This window comes from Acanthopagrus latus, chromosome 8 (assembly GCF_904848185.1).
Source record: "Acanthopagrus latus isolate v.2019 chromosome 8, fAcaLat1.1, whole genome shotgun sequence".
Taxonomy (NCBI): domain Eukaryota; kingdom Metazoa; phylum Chordata; class Actinopteri; order Spariformes; family Sparidae; genus Acanthopagrus; species Acanthopagrus latus.
In genome coordinates, this window is record NC_051046.1 from 3,854,353 (window position 1) to 3,877,944 (window position 23,592).

The 23,592-nt window shown below is 45.1% G+C and overlaps 1 protein-coding gene across 1 annotated transcript in view; it reads left to right on the forward strand.

Moving 5' to 3' along the window:
• b4galnt4a (beta-1,4-N-acetyl-galactosaminyl transferase 4a) overlaps positions 1 to 23,592 on the forward strand; it is a 140,188-nt gene that overhangs the window by 36,948 nt on the left and 79,648 nt on the right. Inside the window, exon 2 of the mRNA XM_037108267.1 lies at positions 7,335 to 7,447. Within this exon, the coding sequence (XP_036964162.1) occupies positions 7,335 to 7,447 (113 nt within the window). The remainder of the gene's footprint in view (positions 1 to 7,334; positions 7,448 to 23,592) is intronic.

The following is a 23,592-nucleotide window of genomic DNA, read 5'->3' on the forward strand; positions in this document are numbered from 1 at the left end:
AGGTAGCTCCATTGGCCAGTGCAGCCCCAGTGAAGCCTGCTGCACTTACACTGCCCCCCTGCCATGTCACTCTCTGCAAATACATATATTTATATATATATGTGTGTGTGCAGTCCTTGGCCGCTGGGCCAAGAAGTGTCATTAAGAAACTATACTGGCTCATCAGTTTTACATCCTCCATTGCCTTGCATCAGCCACGCTTTGTAACATCATGCTTGATTGCAGAGCAAAAAAGCCATGAGGCTTGTAAAACTTTATAAGCTCCGCGAGTAGTAGAGTGTATTGAAAATGCATTGCACGAAGAGAGAGGGAGAGAGAGAGGGAGAGAGAGAGAGGGAGAGAGAGAGAGAGAGAGAGAGGGAGAGAGAGAGAGAGAGAGAGAGAGAGAGAGAGAGAGAGGGAGAGAGAGAGAGAGAGAGGGATGGGGACAGCGAGGGAATGAATGACTCAGTCAATCAATGACTGGCTGACTGAGTAATGAGTGATCGAATGAGTGAACAGTGAGCCAGGAAGTAGTAGACTCTTGTGGTTTCAGCCCCTTCTTTACTTCTGACACTCGCTCTCGTCGTCGCATCCCGGCTCAACTTCTTCTTACAGTCCCCCCCGCCCCTCTGACTTCCAATTTAATCTCCTCCTCCTCTCCCACTCTTGCATTCTCCACCCGTCTCCCCCCTTTCCACTTAATCTCCCTGTCCTTCGCCCACTCCTGTGTTCTTAAAAGCCGCAGCCTCTTGTTTCGTCGTCCTATGCAATTTTAATCTCGTTCCCCCCAATAGAGGCAGAGGAGGTGAGAGGTGCATTTAACGTTCTCCCTCCAACGCTCAAGGGGACCACAGTTTACGTCACCGGGGGGAGGATGGAGTCGCAGTGTACTCGCGGAGTGGAGATCAATTATTCACACACATTACGTTGCTGCTGTGTTTCTGCAGCTCTTTTTGTCCGTTCACCCTTCCGAACCTTAATTCTTTTCTTTCGTCTCCATCTGTACGCAGTCAGTCAGCGGCCACTTGATTAGCTAGTCCTGCTCACCGAAGCAAAACAGCCCCCGACTCCTCCGAATAGCAAATCTGCGTGGCGCCGTTGTCGACAAGGTCAAGAGGTTCATTCGCACTCTATGCAACAGGCATGACGGATAAGCTAAGCAACTTTGATTGGTTGTTGCAGTGCCAGAGGTTGTTGTCCCAGCATCGCAGAAACAGCCGGCCTCCCGGGAATTCAGCGCTATAAAGAGAAGGAGAACGTGCCGCCGGCTGCACTTAAGCAGGCAGAAACACCTCGGCAGTGAGGAAGGTCAGAGGCAGACAGGAAGGCCACATGTACGCAGCAGCTCGCTACAATGAGGCGTGTTTGAATTCGGTCCATCAAACCTGGAGGCGGGCGAGAGAGGCGGGAGGAACAGGCCGGGTCACACGTTTAGGTGTGGGGGAGAAAAAAAAAGGGGGAGGTCTCGTAATCATTAATCCTGAGTGATTTACTCCACCTCGCCACACATCGGTCCTGCCTTGTGTCAACGGAGCAGGCTGTGGGTTTGTGTGTGGGAGTGTTTTCTCGCAACAAATTAGGCCCAGGTGATAGCAGATGTTGATGATGAGCACCATTTGGATTCATCTGAAGTCTGAAAAAAAGAATTGCTGCTGACCAGTGAAGCTTTGTCCTCATGGCAGGTCAAGGATAGTGTAGATTGACTGTAAGGTGAGTGTGAAGGCTGTGTTGGTAGTTCATGATGCTGTGAGCTCCTCAAAAACTCATGTATTTAGCAACGTTTTTCAACATTTTATGCCTTTGTGCACATCTTCTCCTCTTTTATATGATTTAATATAATTTAGTTTCAGGGTTGGTCACATATAAAACAAGCATCACTTTGGGCCATTTTATGTACAATTAAAATAGACGTACTCGTCCACTCTGTAGGATTTTGGAGCATCTACTCTTAGAAATTGAATATAATATATCTTGATTAGAGTGTAACCACCTGGCACAAAGAATCATTGTGCTTTTGCTACCTGAGAATGAGCCTTTTATTTGTAAAGAGCGAGCAGGTCCTCTTGTTGCACCGCCGTGTTTCTACAGTAGCCAAGAATGGACAAACCAAACGCTGGTGGTCGAGTGGGAGGCTGAGACAAAGAGTGTCCATTTGGATTTTGACCTGAATGTGCATCTGTAAGAAGCAAAGACTCGATGCGTTTTTTTCCCTTTCTTCTACTGTTTTTTATTTTTTTCATCCTCCATTAACGTCGAGCTTGAAGTGCGCTCGACTGCTCCTTTTCAAAAGAGACCGTGTAGGAGCGACTCTTGAGATAACACCGGCAAATTAATGGTTATCATCACCGTTGGCGTGATTCTGTTTCCACTTGGAGCCGATGTGTTTGACTGTGGGCTTATTTCCTCCTGTTTACCATCGAGCCTGCGACATGTCACATACATGTTCAAACTAAACTCCTACGTGACCACGTCAGGTTCATTCGTTCCCCGCTGTAACGTTCGATTCTCTCCTCTTTTCTCTTCTCGGTGCCCTTCGTTTGCCGTTCTCGTAGCTTCTGCTGCATCCTTTGATTCTGCGATTAGCATTCTGCTGTATCACCATGCTGTCTATCACTTAACACACAGCGTATCACCGCCTTGCAGTGAAACCCAGCGGTTGTTGTCAGTCTTGTTCAAAGATAAAACGAGACACGGAGATACAACAGCGCGCGTGCACACGTATGCACGTATCGCGTGCACGTGCTCGCAAACACACCGGGATGCACGCGTGCATATGAATTGGCACACGGACGGCGTTTGAGACGAGAGCTCTGACAGCTGCAGTTCGCTGAAAGCTACGGAGTTTAGAATATCATTAGTTTTAAAAAGGGCAGCCAGGCAAGGTGAACTTATTACTCAAAAGTAGAGGAAGCTGAAGAAAGTTTTCCGCCCCTGATTCTCGTCTCTATCTGCAGCTCACACCCACATCAACCTTGGATAAGAATCCTGTTTGTTGTGGTTTTTCATATACTGTGTCACAGACTTAATCTACAAAACTCAAACACAAAAAAAACAGTCACTCGCTCTGTCTGCTGGAGGTCACTGAGGTTTCTTCTCCCCCCACCATCTTATCTGCACGGCTGCAGTGTGAGGACTGGGGGATGTAAACAGATTAGGCAGAAACATAAGAGAAGGAAGCTCCGAGATGATTAGTATTCTGCCCGGTGTCCTGCTGGTGGCTGCAGCTCCTATAGTCGATTGGCTTCCATTAACCTGCCAGTCTGCTCTTCATTACTTCATTAGAGCTCGCGTAGAGGCTCGAGGAAGTGCCGTCACACTCCAGGGACTGACTCCTGACTCGCTGTCTCATGTCTTGTCCGTAAAAGTTGCATTTCCACCAAGCAGTCCGCTTCAGTTCAGCTCAGTTCGTCAGACATTCAAAAGGATGTTTTGTTTTTTTTTTGCGGTTTTGTTATCAAAACTTGCGGATGGTACCAGAAGAACCGCCTGTTCTGTTGCCCTTCTGTTGAGGTGCCTGATCAGATACTAAGAGGTGGGATTAATACGCAGCAGGACACTGTTGTTTATCTGAACATCCAGAGTCGTCTGATCGTCTGCGCTCTGATGCAGGATTTCCCAAACTCCTGTTTTGTTTTTTTTGTTTTTTGTTCAGCAGTGTTTTGTCTCACTGCCTGCAAGCCTTTTCTCAAACAAAGCTCTTTTCCTTCTTGTAATAAATAACCACATACTGAGAAGACAGCGCAGTGCAGCACAATGCTTCTGCCTCCTGCACTTTCAAGACTTTTTCAACTCGGCGTCCGTGAGTCCATGATAGCGGATGCTGTGGACCACAGTGTGGCAGATCCTCCTCCACCACAGAGCCATCTGATTTCTTCATTAAACGTCTACTTCCTGCCAGCAGGATACAATATTCATGACTCATTGTCACTGCAGCACCACAACTTTCTAACTGACGAGCTGCACGTAAGCAATTTGTTCGCTCACATATTCATATTTAGACACTTGCTCATAGACAAACTTATCTTTTAAGAGCGCTCAGGGATACGTTGGTGAGAAGTGTTTGAACATTCGTCCGCAAACGTTCGCACACACACACACACACACACACACACACACACACACACACACACACACACAAAGCTATAAGTGCTTTGCCGTTCTCATTATCTCCTCCTTTTGGGATTGTTGAAGAATTTATTAGAGGAACATATTGGTCGTAAATGCTCTTTTCACTGTTGTTTTGAATATTTATCGGTAAGAAGGGACTCTGCGAATGTGCCGCTAATGATTTAAATGTTGCATAAACAGCGGCACAAAGTTATTTCCACGTCACACCTGACTTGATAAGGAAAATGTTTGCACAGCCCTGCGCAGTTTGCAGAGATGCATTCTGTACTTTAAGTGCTTTGAGAAACTTCTCTGCAGAGAAGTTCAGTCAGAAATTATTCTCTTCAGACTTCAAAAGACAACACTTGAGGGACTCGAAGAAGGGATGTTTTGAAAGTGAATTCTTTGTTGAAGTTTGACTCCTGATGTTCGGTCTCCCGGTTGTCGTTTCCACAGGTGATTTTCTCTCCGTCAAACTCTAAGTGCTGTTAATCTTTGCTCTGTTTATCGAGCTCGGGTGGATTCGACTGTCAGTTTGACCGTCTCAGATGCTTGAATATTTTCCTTTGCCTACAAAGCACGAAGCACTCTTGTCATCCCATCGTATCAATAAAATCATTACGAGCACGATATGCAGTTTCGCCCTTGTTATTTGAAAGTACAAGGTATTTTTAACCTTGTTGGTTTTGCAGAAGGGGTTTTTTTTCTTCCAGCTAATGGTTTATTTTGGTTTGTAGTGTCGTGTCCTCGATTGCCGAGTGCGACTGATGTGCGGTCTCTGTGTTCCGCGTGATCATTCATATTTAAGGCGATCGCTTACGTAAATGAGGCGAGGCTAACGGGGGAGCCTCACCTCGCTCCCCCCGGTGCACCGCCTGCCTCATAATGGCTTCAGATAAACAGTTAAGCGGAGATGTGCAGCCGGTTGACTCATGCTGTGACTCACGCAGTGTTTATAACTGAGAGGAAGAGCAAAAATAAACTGTCACGAGAAGCAACACTTTAAAAACAATGAATCTGTAAGTTTATTTTAAACTAGAGGTGGTTTAAGGTGGTTTCTTGTCTTATAATCACAGTGTCACATCCCTCGTTTGATATTCTCTGAACATAGTGACGTTATGGTACATGTCCAATGAAATATAAGTATTGAGGCAGAAAACACATGGCTCTGCTGAAATCTGCGTTTAGAAGTTTCACACAAGAGGTTTTAGTGACATCGTTGGACGAAAACTTGGAAGTCGAAGTGTCCTATTTTTGGCTCGACAATGGCAGGAAAGTGAGGCTTGAAGTGAGGCGAAGGCTCTTTGGTGTTTGCTCTTTGATCTGAGGGAGCTTTGAAAGACCCCCGAGGATGTACTCAGACCGTCCACGTCGAGTCGGACAGTTCTCACAGCTCAGTTCCTGTCGCTCACGTGGCCTTGCTGGGCTTCTTTTGGCTCGTGTTATGTCACTTCTTTTTTTTTGGGGGGGGGGTTTATCGTTTACAGCGCTCACCAGGAGTCAGAGAACATACAACACAACCAGAGAGAAAAGATGGTGACGCAGTTTCGGAGGCACGGTCGCTGAACGTGGCCAATTTTCTCCTCGATTTCATCCATTCGGGCGAGAGGAGACGATTTTTCAGATCAAAACAGATCTTTTTTACACTTTCCTGAAATCAAGTAAAATTGCAAAAGGGGGACCGGAGGGAGACGGCTGGAGACGATACCCAAAACAGACGAGGAAGAACAAATCATGATGTTTGCTGGAGACGATCACGATGCAGAACAAGATGCAGAAAACTTTCACTTATGCAGTATATTTTATTTTCCATTTTGTGCGTTTCCAACTTTGATTGTTTTTCCTTATTTCCATCTCATACATAAATGAACTACACCTATCGGTCCTTCCTCCTTCCCCTTCTCCTCTCCCCCCACATCCCCCACATCCCTCCCAGTTCAGCCCACTCAGGCTCATTGTTGAGGGGACATATTGGAAAACCATTAGCTCTCATTATGCTTTATAGCCGACCCGTTCTCCCCATTCTGTCTTTTAATCACAATCCATCCCCCTCGTGTATGTATGTGTGTGTGTGTGTGTGGCCACCCCTCACTCAGCAGACATTAATGAACCACTTTCGCCGTAATGCATCTGGGACACCACAGTCCTCCCTCCCTCCCTCCCTCCCTCCCTCCTCCTCCTGCTTTTTATGGGGGAGTCAATGGCACGGGCGCCACCTTTTACGGCGGCTCCATCCGAGCTCCAGCGGCGTTGCACGTTCCCGAGTCACGTCAGCCGAATGGGATCGAATCCGTCGCACTACAAATAAAAAGAGATGAAAAGAGTATGGATTCCCTTTTTATATGAACTCCTCGTCGCCCTTATAGGAAACCTTATGAGTATCCATTTGCTACTTGTAACTCCAAATAACCAGACTCTCGTAAAGTGTTGAATATCCTGTTACTGCTCCGTATTGAATTGTGCTCCGGTTTGATGGTCTGTGACAGTGTGTGTGTGTGTGTGTGTGTGTGTGTGTGTGTGTGTGTGTACGTATGTGTGTTTTGCTGGCAGTGCAGAGAGGCGGCAATTTTGACCATATGCTCTGTGACGGACACACAAAAACACACACTGGCACGCGCACACACACACACACACGTACGAACTAGTAATGAGTGGATTTAAATTCCGGTTGTTCTCTCCCGGCCAAGGCCCACTGTCATCATCGCACAGCAAAACTCCCATAATCCATCTGTGGCATGACAGCATCCTATCAGCTCCCCCTTCGCAGCAACGAGAAGCCATTCTTTATGTCCCTCCAGTTCTCCATCTCTTCTCTTATTCTTCTTTTTCCTACATTTCCCCTCCGTTTTTTTTTTTTTTATTCTTCTCTCTTCTTGTCTCTCTTTGCTTTTTCCAATTACACCCCCCCCCCATATAATCTCCTTTTTTTTTTCTCTCCCGGAAACTTTTATCTGGGGTTTTGATTACAGCAGAGCGGCTCAGCGGGAGGAAGAATGAGTGATAGCTTGAAATGATTGTTGACCACGATGATGATGATGATGATGGTAATGAAGATATTCATAATTGCAATTATGCTATCAATGACGGTGATGATAATGATAGGGTCGGAACGACAATGATGCCATTAATGATGATGATTAAAGATGGAGGATGAGGATGGCGATAACAATAGCGGTGATAATAGCAATGATCGTTGTTCTTTCTTTCTTTTTTTTTCCCCCGTCCATGTTTTCACCTTGGCCCAGATGGAGAGAGACAGACGGAGGGGACGGACACCAGCCGTAAGAGGGATGCTCGCTCCTCAGCCGGCCACCACAAGAGCGAGGACACCAGCGACAGCAGGGAGGACGAGGCTGCAGTGAGTCTTTCTTTGTGTTTTTCTTTTTTTTTTTTTTAATGTCTGTCTGGACCAAATATTAATGAGCTGTCACAACCTAAAAGCACCCACATCCTTCTGACTAAGCAACACTGAGGTTTTCCTGCTTGTGTGTGTGTGTGTGTGTGTGTGTGTGTTTGGAGGAGCTCGTCATCTCATTAGCGCTCCATTCTGCGAGCGGGCCCCCAAAACAAAGCTCCGTCTTTCTCTGTAGCACACAAGATATAATAACTGATGCAGGTTAAGGTGTGTAGGAAACTGCTGAGGGAGACATTTAAGAATCTGTGATCAGATTTTACTGCTTAAAAAAACTTAAAGTGAAACTCTCGCCAAAATGCAACCGAGGCTTTTTTCGTGAATGTCCCTAAGTCAAACCTTTTTGTAAAAGCATAAGTACGACAAAAGAGGCACTTTCAAGATTTACTGTATTTTCGTTTTCGGGGTTTTTTTTTGAGGACAGTTAAGGTGGAACTACTGTCTTCCAGCAACAACTATCCATGCAATGTCTCACAAGACTTTCCCGGCTTTTGATTTTAGTATTGTTTCTTATATGAGGCTCCATTTTCAACTTCAAGGTCAATATTGTTTTTTGCTAACGACAAAACAACAAATTATTCGTGCATGTATATGGAACTAAGCTTTAGGAGCGTTTCACCGTAACTGTCCTCCAGGTTACGTCACATTCTGAGGTCGACTCTTCTCCACTGGCAGGACGCCGGCGAGCGGAACAAGCTACTGCTAACATGAGCTGTTCAAAAACTTTCTTTTTAGTAACTCGGTGTACACAAACAATGTTTTCAGTGCTGGTGTTCATGTGTAGAGACCCTGGTGATGCTACCAGCAAAGTTTCATGTTGTGTCGAGATTTCTTACTGTTAAAATAGAGAATTTGATGCTATCGTTAAAGTGCCCGTAGCACTCCCATTGAAAACGGAGATATGGTAAATCTTAAAATTGCCTCTTTTGTTGTAATTATGCTTTTACACGAAGGTTTGACTTGGTTACATTCACAAAAAAAAGCCTAGGTTGCATTTTGGCGAGAGTTTCACTTTAAGATCAACTCAGTTCAGAGCGCTCGTGACCCCAAACATCTCAGCTCCTGCGAGGCCACAACTCAAAGTCTTACCTCCTCCTCCTCCTCCTCGTCAAGCATTTGTTCTCGTGATAGTTTCCACGCTGAGAGATCTGAAATTAAACTTCCAACAGCAGTAAACACTGACAGTTTGGACCACTGCCAGAGATCATTAGCACTTGGTTCGTGTAGCAGTAAACCGCTGAGACAGTCTGACACTGTGACTCTTATTTCCCCTGACACTTTTTTTTTGGGGTTAACTGCAGCAATTTTGGACCTGCAGGTAATTTCCAATTACTGCAGGACCTGCGGCGCACATTAGCCCCTGACTGTGTGTTGAAACGACAAACTCCTGTTGGTTTTAACGAGCGGTCCAAATGAGGTCTATTATCAAACATTCATCCAAAAAACAAAAAAGCACAGATTTTAAAACATATACATCTCAAACAGCTAACATTGTGGTTCTGAATGTCTGCTGATGTAGATTACAGGTACGAGGAGGGTTTCAGTCATTAGAATATGGGTAGTTAATGTAAATGAGGTGTGCCTACCTCCAGGTTGCCTGCGCCCAGAGCTCCCTGCTCATTTGCTCATGATTTGTTCATCAGCACTCGGGGTTTGAGGCGCTGCTGCACTAACTACAGATGCTTCAGCAAAACCCGGCAGTGTCGAGTCTTTTCAGAGACTTTCTGAATGGCATGGTTTGAGTTTTTGGTTTAGTTATTCCCTGTTAGGTTTTGTAATTCTTGTGTTGCCTCTCACTTCCTCCCTTTGTCCTGTGTGTCATTTGTTAATGAGTCTCTGTCTTGTTAAGTTGGTGTTTTTCTCACTTATTCGTTGCCAGTTCATCTGTTCTGTTCCCCCCCCGTCAGTCCTCCGGTGTTCGTCGTGTTCCTGCCTGTGTTCTTCAGTGTTTCTTTGCTTTTCCACCTTTTTGTATTTTTCATACTTCTTAATCCCGGCCTGCTCCCCATTTTTGTTTCCTGTTATTATCCGTTTTTTGTCGTCTTCCTTTCTGTTTTTGCATTTTGTGTTTTCAGTGTCTTACAGAGCTCAGCTTTGCTTAAAGCTTCCCTCTTTGTTTCTTTACCCTGCCGGCCTCCTGAGCGTCTTGCGTTGGGTCCTCATTATTTTTGCTACACTTAACAGTGAAAGAAGTGGCAGCAATGTTTTGTAAAAACTGAAGCGAGCAAAGACTTTATTCCTGCTTAGCCTTTTTCGTCCCCTAAATCATTTTCAGAAACATATTCTTGTGCAGTTTTTGGCTGCAATATGAGATCCTTTGTTACTATCCACCATGTTGACTCCTGTTTCAACACGAGTGAGTCTGAAACAATCTGCAGTATGACAACCATCCACCGGAGTGTTTTCAGTCTTGGTGCAATGCATTCTGGTTGTTGTAGGCTTTCTACCATTTGAATAAGAACCATTTTTCTCTGTTTTTTTTTAGTCATAGTGCACCAATTTGTCTTTTCAGTGGTGAAACACTTCTTTAAGGGTTTATAACATATTACATAATTGATTACATAATCCATGTCTTATTATAAATTAGGATGTTATGGTATCAATCTGAAAGGTAAAACCATCAAATTTTACTCAGTGGCCTTGCCCCTAAAATGACAAAATTCCAGCCCTGGTTGACAGACTTCAAAATGAGATTGAAAACCACTAAAATAAATTCCTCGTGTCTCTCTGGGCTGTTTCAGACCTTCAGCTCTCTTTTCTCTACATGAGTCGTATCTGGCTGTTTTCTGTCGACTATGCTAAAGTAAAAAGACTCTTTTAGTTCTGTCAATATTCACCACTCATCTCTGGGCCTCGAGGCAGGTAATTCATTATTAGTCGCCCCCTCCTTCAACCTCAGTTGACCAGATTTCCACGCCAGCACTTGCCACTCACGTTGACAGGCCATCTACCTTGAAATGATATCTTGCCGGAGGCTCAGGTATCCGTAAAACTACCTGAGTTACGGAGGAATGTAATTAAATGCTCACTGCGTATGTGGCTGTGTCGACAGCTTGATGTCAGATTCATTACGGAGCCAGACACGTAGACAGACACCGATTAATGAGATGTATCAGATTTAGTTATTGGTATTTTTGATAATAAAAAGCTTTTACCTCTCTGCCTGTTAGAGAGGATCATTACACCGAGCTATGAAGGAAGTCCCAGAGAAGCTGACGTATGTGGCAGGAATTCAAATGAATTTGGAGACAGTGAGGCTTATTCTAAGAAATGAACTGCTTACAGTCTGCTCAGTTTTCTGAGATATGATACGTCATTAAGAAGTAATTTTAAACATGTAACTGCAGGTGATATGTCAGGCAGCGTAACGTCACTGTGTCTAATACAAACACGTAGAGCGTACAACATACAGTATCGCTTCGCCGCACACAAGCAGTTTAAGACCCAACAGTCGAAGTTAAGACCCAAATTGTTACGATAACGCTGTGTGGCTGTTGACTAGCCGAGGGTGCCATCCCAGAAGAAGAAGGAGGAGAAGAAGAAGAAGACGATATATCTTATTCCATAAATGCAGTCGTCTTCAAAATCGATTCAAGTCAAGGCTTTAGGAAATGTGCTTGAAGAGATAAGAGTCGTGGAGGGAAGCTGCGCGGCCCTCCTCTAAACTCTAAACCTGCCTGATAGCGTTAGGGCTCCTCTCCTGTAACAGTCAAATGAAAAAAAAAAAAAAGAGAGAGAGAGAGCGAGAGAGAGAGCGTCTCTCGGGGTGAGTCAGTCAGTCTCAAATATTCTGCTGCACCGTAAGCTTTCTGCTGAAGTCACTAAAACGTGTCAGAAAGTTTATGGCACGCTCTTTATGAATTTTAATAGCGTCTCTTTGTCATTTGTTCCCTAAACGACAGGTGATGGATTTGCTTTGCGTGGAATAATGATCACTTAGATGAAGCGTGTTCATACTTTAGATGGTAAACATGCTCTAAATCATCAGAGTTACACTAGAGGAGACGCGCTCGGCCTGCTGCAGGAGGTGCTTAGTCGGATTTACGATCAGTGGAGTAAAAGACTGAGCTCCATTTCTTGGTTATCTATAACACTGCTTTATTTGTGTGTGTGTGAGTGTGTGTGTGTGTGTGTGTGTGTGTGTGTCAGCACAGCTCACCCTGAAGACTTTTCTCTACTCAGCTCTCTAACAGCGTTCCTCTTCATCTATAATTTATGCCCATTTACCAGCTTCTTGTTCTTGCAGTGCTTGACCTCTAAGTGTGTGTGATGCGTTTCAAGACTTCGCCGCTCGTTCGGCGGGAAGAAAGAAAGAAAAAAAAAACCCGAAGCGACATAATTGACGGCCTCAGTCGATGTGACGCCGGTCTGCTCCCTCACTTTCGGAAAATGTCAGTGCCAAAGGTCAGAGCCGTAGTCCGTGTTTCCAGGCCAGATAGCCGGAGACAAGTTCAACGGCAGACGTGTGTGAGTGTGTCGAACAGAAAGTCAGACACACACACACACACACACACACACACACACACACACACACACACAGAAGGAGTCTTAGTGTGCTTAATGTGCTGTAATATGGGTCAGGGGGACAGAGGCCCTTCTCCCATGTTTGCCTCCTCTGTTAAGCCGCTCTAGAGTTTTGTGCTGCACTAATAGCTCACTAAAGCTGCCATTTCAGACATTTCAGACAATGAAGCTAAAATGGCACGGATGAAAACAAACAGGGAAAAAAAGCCCCCAAGGCTGTGTGCACTCAGAATTAATAGAAGGCCTGAAAGAAAATGGAATGACCTTATTGCAATTGAGCAGCACAAAACACTCAGTCGGGGGCTTCCAGCAGGGAGATACAAGGACAGTATCACACACACACACACACACACAGATAGGCAAAGATATTTTTGCTTAAATTGATGAGAACTTTTATGAGCCGTAGAAATCATATTAAGTCTCTAAATGACATCTCTGTTTTTCTCTGCCTCTTCTTTAAAAGTGGAAGCGATGGAAAGAGCAAAGTTGCATCCTTGGGAGGTAAAAAAAAAAAAAAAGATGCTTCGTACGGATAAAAAAAAAAAAAAACAGAGTAAGTGCATGTCGAGCACCTTACTTGTTTGTTGTCAGACAGATAGAGAAAGTGTTAATCTGAGCTCACGAGGGGGAAGCGGGAAAAAAAAAAAGGCAAAGGAGAGGACGGACAAAAAGGAAGGACACGGGTTGACAGATGGAAACAAGAGAAAATCAGAAATAAAGAGAGGTGAGAAGTTGAGGAGCTGGATCTTCTGTCGCGGAAGTAATTGCGTTCGTTCCTCCGCCCGCCTGTGAAAGGCTGCGACTGAAAAGCAAATGTTTGCCTCTGCACCTTTCTTTCTTCGCCTGCAAATCACTGAAATTGCAGCTGAAATAGTTGACAGAGTGTGTCAGGGTTGGCAATTACAGGAACCGACCGACTTAGGGTGTTTTTTTTTTTTTATTTGCTGAAAGACATAGAATATCTCTGTGGCCACCTGCTTTTTTAAACATGAAACCTGCAATAGATTTACACTGTCAGAGTGTAAGAGAGTGTGTGTAGCTGTGAGCTCCAGGTGCTTACCGCTTTGTCTGACAGTTTTAACTCTCAGGTTACATAAAGCAAAGTTTGTTTTTTGCCCTTGTGCCATTTGGTGCATGCATATTACCATATATGTGGGCATGTATAGCTGTGTGTGTATGGGTTTGTTAATATGGATGAGTTGTGGATGCCGTGCTCTGCCCCCTGCTTCTGCTCACAGTGGGCAGATTGCTTTCGTTGGGCGCCGCCCCTTCATCTCTCGCACCTGATAAGAGGGGGAAGACTGACGGAGGCGGAGGAGGGCGGGTTGGGGCTTCGCAGTGTACAAAAAGGCCGGAGGGACAAAAAAGAAATGGAAGATAGCAGCAGACTTTGATGGAAGAGGGGATAATTAATATTGATTGAAAGATAAACGAAGAAACAAACGTGTCAAAAGGGCATTTGCCCGTCAGTTACTGATGGTAGATGGATATTGTAGTCCGTCAGAGAGAATCACACTGAGAATCCTGAGGAGGAAAACGCTAAAGATTGAAAGACAGTTTGGCCTGAAAGTAATACATTTATGCAACAGCCATTCAGAGTCCGATCTGTGCTCTTTATAATAACCCCCTGACCTGTCACTTAGCCGATCAATACCAAACTTTGAACCGATTTGAAATGTGTTGGATAAAATGCACCAAGCAGTTCTTTTCCTCTGCCATCGTCGCCTGACTGTAACTATTCAGATGAGTTTTAGATGGTGATCAGTCTTTAAGGCATCCGCTGTCTGATTTTCAAACAAATAATAGAGATTTCAATATTCAATGACCTATTATTTCTCTTTCCATACTTCACATGAGGTCACTGACCGGCAGATCTTTGCCCTGGGAACCGACCGACTGAGCCTTGAAGCCAACCAGATGGCAGCTGAGCGAATTACTCCACAAGGCTTTTCCTCGGGTTGACCTATTGTAAATAATGCAGAAAGGCTGACGTGGAGCTTTTCGGCATGAAATAACTGTCTTAAATACAAATGTGCAAATGGAGAAATTCAAAGGCGTTTCAAAACTGATGAAGAAAATGCACATTGAGGATCGCAATTAAACGAATCATATTAGTATTTATTTTGCCAGATAATCCACCATTAATGTTTCATCTCACGCTGCTCTTACACGTTGCTGCGATGAGAACCTACAGTGTCGTGATTGATCACCTCCTTTTCTCCCTGAAGTTGAGTCCTCATTAGTAACGTTAGATCCACATTCTGCCACGTGTGTCATCGCTGTGCATTGTCAGGCTGCAAAGACATGAAAAAACGTCACAATACTTTTGTACTCGGACGACTGTGATCAATGCAAACACATTTGTGATGATACTGTGATATTAATGACATCGCCAGGTTTTTTGATGTATGGACTTGGTTTCTTGAGTTGAATTTCAGAAGTTTGGATTTAAGCACTAAGAGCCGAAGTGCCGCTTCAAAACACACAACACCCAAGTAGACTTTCTTCTAGTAAACATCAGGACCTTTCTAATCTAATCACCACAAATACAGACACACACCAATTAGACTCACGCTGTAAGTCTCTCTGGGTCTGTTAATGCATCAGTGACTCCAATCAGAGTTAATATAAGGTCACGGTTAAGAGAAGTTGGAAAAAAACAAACCCCAGCGAGGCTGGTTGTTGTTCGTTATTGCAATAGATGAAAAGTGTCCTTCAGGTCAATAATGCGACGGTACATCCATAGATAAGGAGGCCTGTATTATACAGCATCACGCACAAAAAGCAGGTCAGCAGCTCTCAGTGCACTTTCCCCCCGACACTGATAAGACAGTGGGCTGTAAAAGACCAGTTAGCCAAGGTAAAGGCCTGCGAACGAGGTCATGCTGATGAGAGGAGAGAGGGGAGGGGAGCGAGGGAGGACTCGTGTGAGGAGATAATTCACGGCAGGCCTGAGAGAACGGGCTGCACCATTGTCTTTCACCTGACGGAGATTTTAATCATAGTGGCAATTTTACAGCGGCTCATAAACCGCAGCAGCCAGGCCTCATTGTTAACCTCCAATTGCTTCCAGGGCTGTAAATATGGCCGCCTTACATCGCTCTGGCCTTGCCAATAGTTTATGGGAGATGGGACTGAGCTGGTGCCGGCACTGGGAGACCTGCCTGAGAGTGATGGGGAGCAGGGAGCACGGACTGACTAGTAAATAAACAGACGGCTGATCGGCGAGGCTCAGTACGCTCAGATGCCCCGCAGTAGACTTTGGCCATGATGATACGACGCTGTGTGTACCAGCCGGGTATCAGACGTCATGTAATCTGTAAATGGACCCAAACGCGGGGATTAGTGCTGCAGCGTAATTGCTCAATTTGACATTTAGATTTGACCGTGGAGATCAGTGACGCATGGCTCATTCTTCCAGGTACCCATTACATTTATTTGGCTTAGCAATTGCTGTCACGGATTGGGACGGATAGACGCTGAGCAGTCCAGGGTGGTGAACCCAGGTGGTGAATCAGTGGACGCAGCTCTGACATTTGGTTGACGAGGTTCTCCCTCCTGCCGGCTGATTGGATCTGCGGCCAGCCAAGTGGAAATGGACGTCCCATGAGGCATTTGGTGCATCGGCCTGAGCCGCCCCTCGCCAGGATGTCTGAGCTCACACTGCTTTTGTTTCCTGCCACATTTCACGAGTGTGTTGTCACCTGTGACACCGAAAGAGTTTAATTACATTTTCCGGCCTAATCAAGGACTCCGCTGGCCCTCGAAGTCTGTCGAGTGGAGTGAATAACTGCGACAGATTGACAGTCTGAATGGGAGATGGAGGGATAATAGAGCTATTATTGGGGGACTCCCGTCTGTTGCTAAGTTAGCGAGACAGCAAGCTGTAAAATATGAACTCGGAGCTCTTAAATAATGGCGGGTCAGTTCGTCCTGAGGTGCATATGACAACTTGAGCTGTTGTTGCAGAGGAAGATTAATAGACAGAAAGACAGTGAGGTGTGCGATACAGGAATGACAGACAACTGTAGCCCAGACAGAGTGAACAATAAAGCAGCAGTTCTTGCACACAAGGACACACAAGGTCTGATTTTATCAGACTGAGTAGCCTCGCTCAAGAAGTCTGCTGAAACTCAGACAATTCAAGCTCAAAGGAGGGTTGGAAATACTGAGTCTGGACACAGTGTGCAGTGTTATTATACGTGAGATGAATCCAATGCTACAGTGATGTTGTGAATTTCAACAGGAAACTAAACAGAGCCCTGATTCCTGAGGTAGGCCCATTTCAGTCTATTACAAAGGTGCAAAAGATTCTGAAGGTCTGTTTTTTTTTTTTTTTTTCTCTCCCTCTTAAACTCAATGAACTTGCCGTGATGTGAGTGAATAGACCTGCACAAATATGCCGGAGCAACCTTTGTCACGCAGGAAGCTGCACTCTTAAAGGTAATAATGAAATATTGTGCCTGCTGAGATCTCTCAGACCTGAACGACTGAAAAGGTCGAGTGCCAATGATTTCCAACATGCCAGACATGCTGTATATGACTGCGTATGGACTGACCAGCAACATGTGTACCGGACCTTCATCATTACATCATTATCGCTGTGAAATGGCGGCAGTTTGGTTTGGACACCAAAACTACTTGGTGAGGTTTAAGTAAAGGTCGTGGTTTCACTTGACGACGTCACCGCCTAACAACAAACGTGAATATAGGTGATACTGAGCTTCTTGTACAGACGACCAGATATCACAAGTCGCCTGCCACAGTTGGTAGTTTTAGCACCATCAAAGCGGTTTAGGAGAACCAGATCTTTTGTGAGCACAGTTTCTCCGCAGGTGATGGAAACGATGTCCACAGATGTGAAAACAAGACTTTCGTTGTAACAAGTAGTTTTATATTTTAACATTCTCTTATTTTGTCATTCCATTTCTGTAATCCTGGATCAAACAGAATCAAAGGACTGGAGGAGTTTTCAGGATTGATCTGGTGTTTACGTTTTAGCGCTCAATCCTTTTAAAGTCCTCCTTAGGAATGCAGCAGTGCATTTTTCCCCGCGCTAATTAATGTATTCCCTTGGATGTACATAATTTCACTTCAAACGGCTTGTTCAGACCACAAGCCTGCGATAACTCGCTGTAACCCCTGCAAAACAGTGAATTCTTCTCCTGCTGTTTTTCAAACCTCGGGGTGTTGACAGCTCAGTTATATGAGGCTATTTGAGGGTTCAGTCCAGAATTGTTTTCCCCTCCGGATGCTTCAGTGCCTTCACTCAGTCTCACTATCACCTCTCAGGCATTTGTCAGCCCGGTGTTGGCTCACAGAGGATGAAGATCCAGGCTGCGGGCCCTGCAATAAACTTCTAGGCAGGGCTCCAGCGCTGAGGTCTGCACGGTCCTCATACTGTACTGCATGCCAGCAGGACGGGTGGGGGGGATGTTTCTCAGGCAGGACCAGCAGCTCTGTGTGTGCACATCCACATACCGACTGAAACAATTCACCCCCTTTTTCTATTTCTGGAAATAAGAGCATTTAGCTTTATTTCCATCCTCTATATCCCAGATAGGGAAGGGGAAGAAAAGAATTACGCAGTGGGATCACCCTCAATCCGTTTAGGCGCTCTATTGAAGCTTCCTCCTCCTCTTCCTCTGCCCGCTCTGGTTCCTACCGACTGGCTGCGTTCCAGCAGGTCTAAGCTGTTAGCGAGTGGCTGTTTGCTGTTGCCGATCAGTTTCACGCTGGGGGCCGTGCTGGGTTAAGGTCGCAGGGTCAGTAGACATGACACTACAATATACGTCTGTTTCTCTTTCTCACCGCCCCACCTTCCTCTCTCTGCAGGGCTCTGTCTGTAACACTGATATGATGGATGCTTGCTGAGTGTGGTCTAAGTGGAGCGCTGATAAAAGTCAATGAGTTCGGGGCAGCACCCGCCGTCTGCTACGGAGAAATAATGCATTGAAGGTGTTTTAGGAGAAAGATTTATTGTGTTGGAATGATAAAGAGTGAAGTTGAACGGCTGTGAAACACTTTTAATTGGCGAATATAACTTTGGTCAAGGTTGGCGACACGGCTGGGTAATTTACAAAATTAATATTTATTGGTTTGTTTTTTAAATGTATGCATCGCAAGAGTTATAATATTGCAAGAGTTATAACGATGTTCAATGTTACTTCTATTCTAAAAGAAATATAGGCAGCAGCATTAGATATTTTGAGTCACAGCAGTGGTGGATGGGAACTTCCTGAAGGACAGGTGGGACTCCAGATGATCGTCCCGTTTTTGGACATCCTGTAGTCGATGGAAAACCACCAAGCAAACGTATTTAAACTCTTTAGCCTCTTTAGATTGAAAAGGTAGCACATTTGCAGCAAGGTAAAGGCTGCAATGTGCCCGTGTACCCACCGAGGCGTCAAATTAGTGGACCAAAACAGACCCCCAGTATACCGCCTTCAGTCTAAATCTGCGGACCTAGGTGCACAAAGGACAGCCAAATTGGCGGCTTGCTGCCCAAGTATAAAAACGGCTATGATTGGGTTCATTGAGGTTAGAATATCAGGTGATGCCGTGGAGCTGAGATGTTGAGAAAATGCGCAATAATACAATATTGGTTCAGTTTAGTGCAAAAACAATATCAACGTCTGCTGCAGAAGATTAACGGCAAATTTAGGGTCACAAAGTTGTTTCATTGCCTTCATTAAGCAACTGAACAGCCCTTTTCAGCTGATAAAAGCGCTCCACTGTTACAAGAGACGGCTCCAGAGACTACTTGCACACTTTGCATGCCTTAGAGGAACGCCTTATTTCAGGGGGTTTTCTGATAAAAGTATTCTAATGCCTGTTTTCATAAGGGAAGGCCTCAGGATGGGGTCCGTTTATGGAGATCCTCAAACAGGCAGCCAGGTGTTTTCCTTGGAGCTCGTTTCTTCGGCCCGTTTTCCCCTAAATAATTCAGAAACTGCACCAATATTTTCCAATAAAGAAAATGCATAATTTCTCTGCATTACCCTGTTCGTCGTAGAAAAGTCACACTCACAGTTTTAGCAGCTAACGTTACTTCACGTCCTTCCTCCGGGACAACGGGAGGTCCGCTTGCATGTTTCACTAGAGTCGGGTCTTTGACCTTGTGTTGATAACTTAGACTAACCTATCAGAGTTTCCTTAATATCTTCGTGCAAAGGAGATTCTGGCCAATAGTGTTAAATACTCCTCCTCCTCTTCGTTGGTTCCTGGGAAACACTGTATTCTGACTAACCTGCCAAATTCAGTCTGATCATGGCTCAGGAAACTAACTATTCCCTCTACTCATACTCATGGATTTTTTTAGGACACTGCACGTATTCCTTGATGTTTTAATTATTTGACAACAAATATCAGACGCTTGGAAATGTGCTTGGATTGTAAGCGCGCAGACAGACAACACTCGCTCATGATCCACGGTGTCATATGAGAAGCAGGATCTTTGAGAACACAAAGGGGGCTGATGGTCAAAAGGACTCTGATGGGAAACTGCATCCGCCGCCTCCAACACGAACTTGTTTAAGTGCTTAATGTTTTAAGTGCTTTCAGACGGCTGGATCATAGCAAATGGCCTGGCGGGGGATGTCATTAGTGGAGTAGTGTGTGTGTGTGTGTGTGTGTGTGTGTGTGTGTGTGTGTGTGTGTGTGTGTGTGTGTGTGCCAGATTAAAACAAGCAGGTGCTGCTCCTGTTGCTACGTGATAAAGGGAAACAAAAAAAAAAAACAAAGAAGATGTGCACACCTCCATTTTTCTTGTGCTCCGCAGAGCATCTCAGTTAACAATAGAAACAAGGCAGTGGATAAGAACCAGGGACTGAACAATGGAAGCGGAGCATTCTCAGGCTGTCGTCATCCTTCTTGCCAAATCTCCCACCGCTCAGGCGTTTACTTGACGACTGGCAGATAAGGAAAGACTTGGCACGGCAGCGCCACAGATAGATGGATGGATGGATGGACGGATGGAGGGGTAGATGGATGGGCGGATGGAGCGATGTGATTAATTGAATGGAAAGAAACAAAAAAAAAACAAAAACATGGTGGTGTGGGCACGCTGTGGGCCCGAGGGAGAGGAGAAGCGCGTTCATTTGCATTCCCATGAGAACATTTCCTGCTTTCATCAGTCCCCCCCCCCACCCGGGTTAGAGCGGGCGCCATATCTCTGAAGAGTTGGAGGAGGGGGGGGGGATTTCGTGTTTTGCTTCAGTTTGCAGCTCTTTCTCTGGGGAGTTCTCTATAGGTGCCAGCTTTCAAGTGTCTCATTTTTCATTTTCTTTCAGCCCGCACTCTTTTCATCTGCGAGTGGCCTCAAAACATTAACCGCTGTACGGAGGGATGCGTTAGATGTGACTGATGTTCCGTACAGAATCGGCGCTGCCGATAGAAAACCCGGTTGACAGTTTCGCAGGTTAACATTTGCGTAGGTGTAAAAAAACTCGCTGGTACAACAGTGTTTTGATTTATCTGGACCTTCACTCCCACTGCAGTAATCTATGCAGATTGTTTGCGTGCGGAAACAATTGAATACATTTGACTTGTGAGGTCAGTGTTTCCCTGTTTCTGTTGTCACTCTGCTTTTTTTTATTTGTGTCCTACTCTGTTGTGAGCGAGTTTGCAGCCTGTAATGTGAAGTCTCCCGTGGTGAACCAGCCTGTGGGCCTTCCTCCTCATTGATCTCTGCTGTCCCCACACTGCCCCAGTAGACGCCAGACTCTCGGAGCCTCTTGATTGATCTCTTCGGTATCTTTGCCCGCCTCGCCACCCGCGGTCGCCCACCAACTTCTTCGTCTCCTCAAAACTCTTTAATTTGCCTCGTCATCACTTCCCTGTCGCCTCTGTCTCCTCGTCCCTCTGCTCGTCTTTATTTCGCTTCTGGGCTCGTTTTTTGTTTTACACGGCGGCACTTTACGTTAACGGGCCTGTTCGGCATTTGCAGCCAACTCTTTACAACCCTCTAAAATGCAAATGTCAATAATAACAACTGTTATAAAAACAGCACACAAGTAGTGATTGATGAACTGCTATTTAATTATGTGTGATGACGCACATAATAAAATCCTTGCACTGTGTTTATGAAACCATTATCACGTTTTTTTATGCGTCATTTACATGCAGTGTTTAGAAATGTGTTTTAATTCTTGGCTTTAATCTGACAAAAGTATTATTAACTCAGCGGTCCCTTGCTGGGTTTTGTTCTGGAGCTTTCAGCCTCATCTGGAGGAACTCTGGTCTTTTTAATAAAGAACAAAGAAGTATTAATGAAGGAATAACTACTTTTAAAGATAAACCACTGAACTGAATCTGAGCTTCTGTAGCTTGATCGTGATGCCATTTGGTGAAAGTGAAAGAAAAGATGGCTTTAAAACTTTTGCAGGAGAATTAACAGACAAATCTGTCCTCTTCTCTCTGCGGATGGTAAACGGTGTACAGAGTAATCTCAAAAGCTGTCGGCGCTCTGGGAACAGATTTGAACTTACAACATCACTATTGCGATACACCTGCTGCTCAGTCTCACGTATCCAGTAGACTGAAAAATAAGAAGTTTGAAGAGAAAACAGTCCAAACTACAAATAAATGGCTCAGATTCAGTGTGATGTATTATACAGACCGCCTGCAGACGTGAGCATGAATAATGCAAAGAGCCCACCCGAGCTTTCTCCTCCTCCTCCTCCTCCTCCTCCTCTCATCAGCTCCATCAGCGTCTCTGATTCCACTCCTCTTCCTGCTCGCTCCCCTCGACCTCCTCGTCTCACAGGTGTGAGAGCCGGTCTCTGCTCTGCAGTTGCATTAAAATGCCATTTTCCGGTCGCTCCATTATAACACCGGTATAATGATATAATTATTATGCCATAATATTTTAGTCAATACAACCCCGCTGCACTTGACTGTTACTGATCGCTCTGCTGTGATTACCATAGAAACCACAGTTCAGCTTTGACCTTTAAAAGTCTTTGTGAGTAGGTGGTGAACGACACGGGCCTCATTTACCAGCTTCTCTAACCATGTCGCACACGTCGGATCATTTCGACACTTCATGTGCTGCCGTGACAACTTGCATGTCAGAGGATGTACTTTGAAGGGGGGGGTGGATGCTGGCAAAAAATATTAATGGATTTAAGATTAAACATTGACCGTGACAATGAAACGGCTGAGATAAAGGAAAGAAGGTGATTACTCTTCATGTATCTCATCCCGGGGTAATGTCCTAAACAAGCCAACCGAGCAGTCTATTAATCTGGGCTACAGTAGTGCTTTGTTATGTTGTTATTGTCAGGATATCAATTTCTTTAAGCGTCCTCCTGGATTTATTCTGTCATTAAACAACCCACCGCCTAGATTTTTTTTTTTTTTCTCACTTCAGCCAGTCGAAGTTTGCAGGTAGATATCGACGCGCGAGTCGATGCCGCCGGCCGGGAGGCACGGGTGGATCCGGCGCGGCCGTTTTCAGACTCTTATGAGACGGCAGCTGGCGGGAGAAAACCAATTTTTATTGGCTTTTTCAATTTGCGCCTGACCGGACAGAAGCAACACCGCGTTAATTGCAACCAGTGAATCAATGGCGTGGTTTGAGTGAGCATCTCTTTGTCCCCGTTGTGTGCTTGCTTGTAATTGAAAAAACCAGGAGGAAGATGACTTCTGCTGCCGCTCTACATAAAGTAAAGATTTGCTGAAATACATCAACAGGGAATGGCACTGACGGACAGTTTCCATTCAAGGTCAGATTAAAAGTGATCAGCAGTGTGAGCGTTAGTGGCGAGTTGGGCAGCAAGTACTGGCCGATGACTTCATTGCAGCGATAGGCAACAGCCTGTTGCCAGTGTTGTAATATAAATTAAATCTCTTCTTCCTTCCATCTCTTTATGACAGTTGATATGAGAGAGACAGATGATGAAGTGCAGATTCAGATAAAACTTCTCCAGCTGGTAAAATCAATACAGACGAGAATCTGGAAATGTTCGCCAGATGGTTGAAAATTGGCAACTGTTAAAAGTTCCCCCTGAAGTAATTACAGCCGTCCAAAACACAGCCGCAGCCTGCAGGGTTTGACACGTCTCCATCATCGTACATCTGTTTATGCGCCTTTATTTTCCTTCCTTCATCTGCGCTATGTAGACCCACCGAAAGTAGCTGCAGTCACATTGAAGAGAGCAATTTTGTTTCTTCCTTCAGATGGAATCGTGTCTGCTCGGGACACCTACTACATTTTTTTTTTTCTTAAAAATTATGTTTTTGCCCATTTTCATGGCCTCATTTTGATAGTACCGTCTGAAGATAGACGGGAAATAGGATGGGAGAGGGAGGAGGTGACTGTCGGACGCTGCGGCGAGGAAATAGCTTCGTACATGGGGGCCCAGCACCTCTTAATGTTTTCTGGCTTTAGTGGTAGAGTGAGTGTCTCTACGAGGGCTTTTTTTCACAAGGATATGAAGCAGCCAGCTAAGGAGGGTTCAGCTGCATGAAGACGTTGTCCATAGAAGCCCACATTTGTTGGCCTCTTGCACATCATATTGCCTCTATTCAGTAATTAGTGTTAACCAACCTACCCAAGCTCGCTT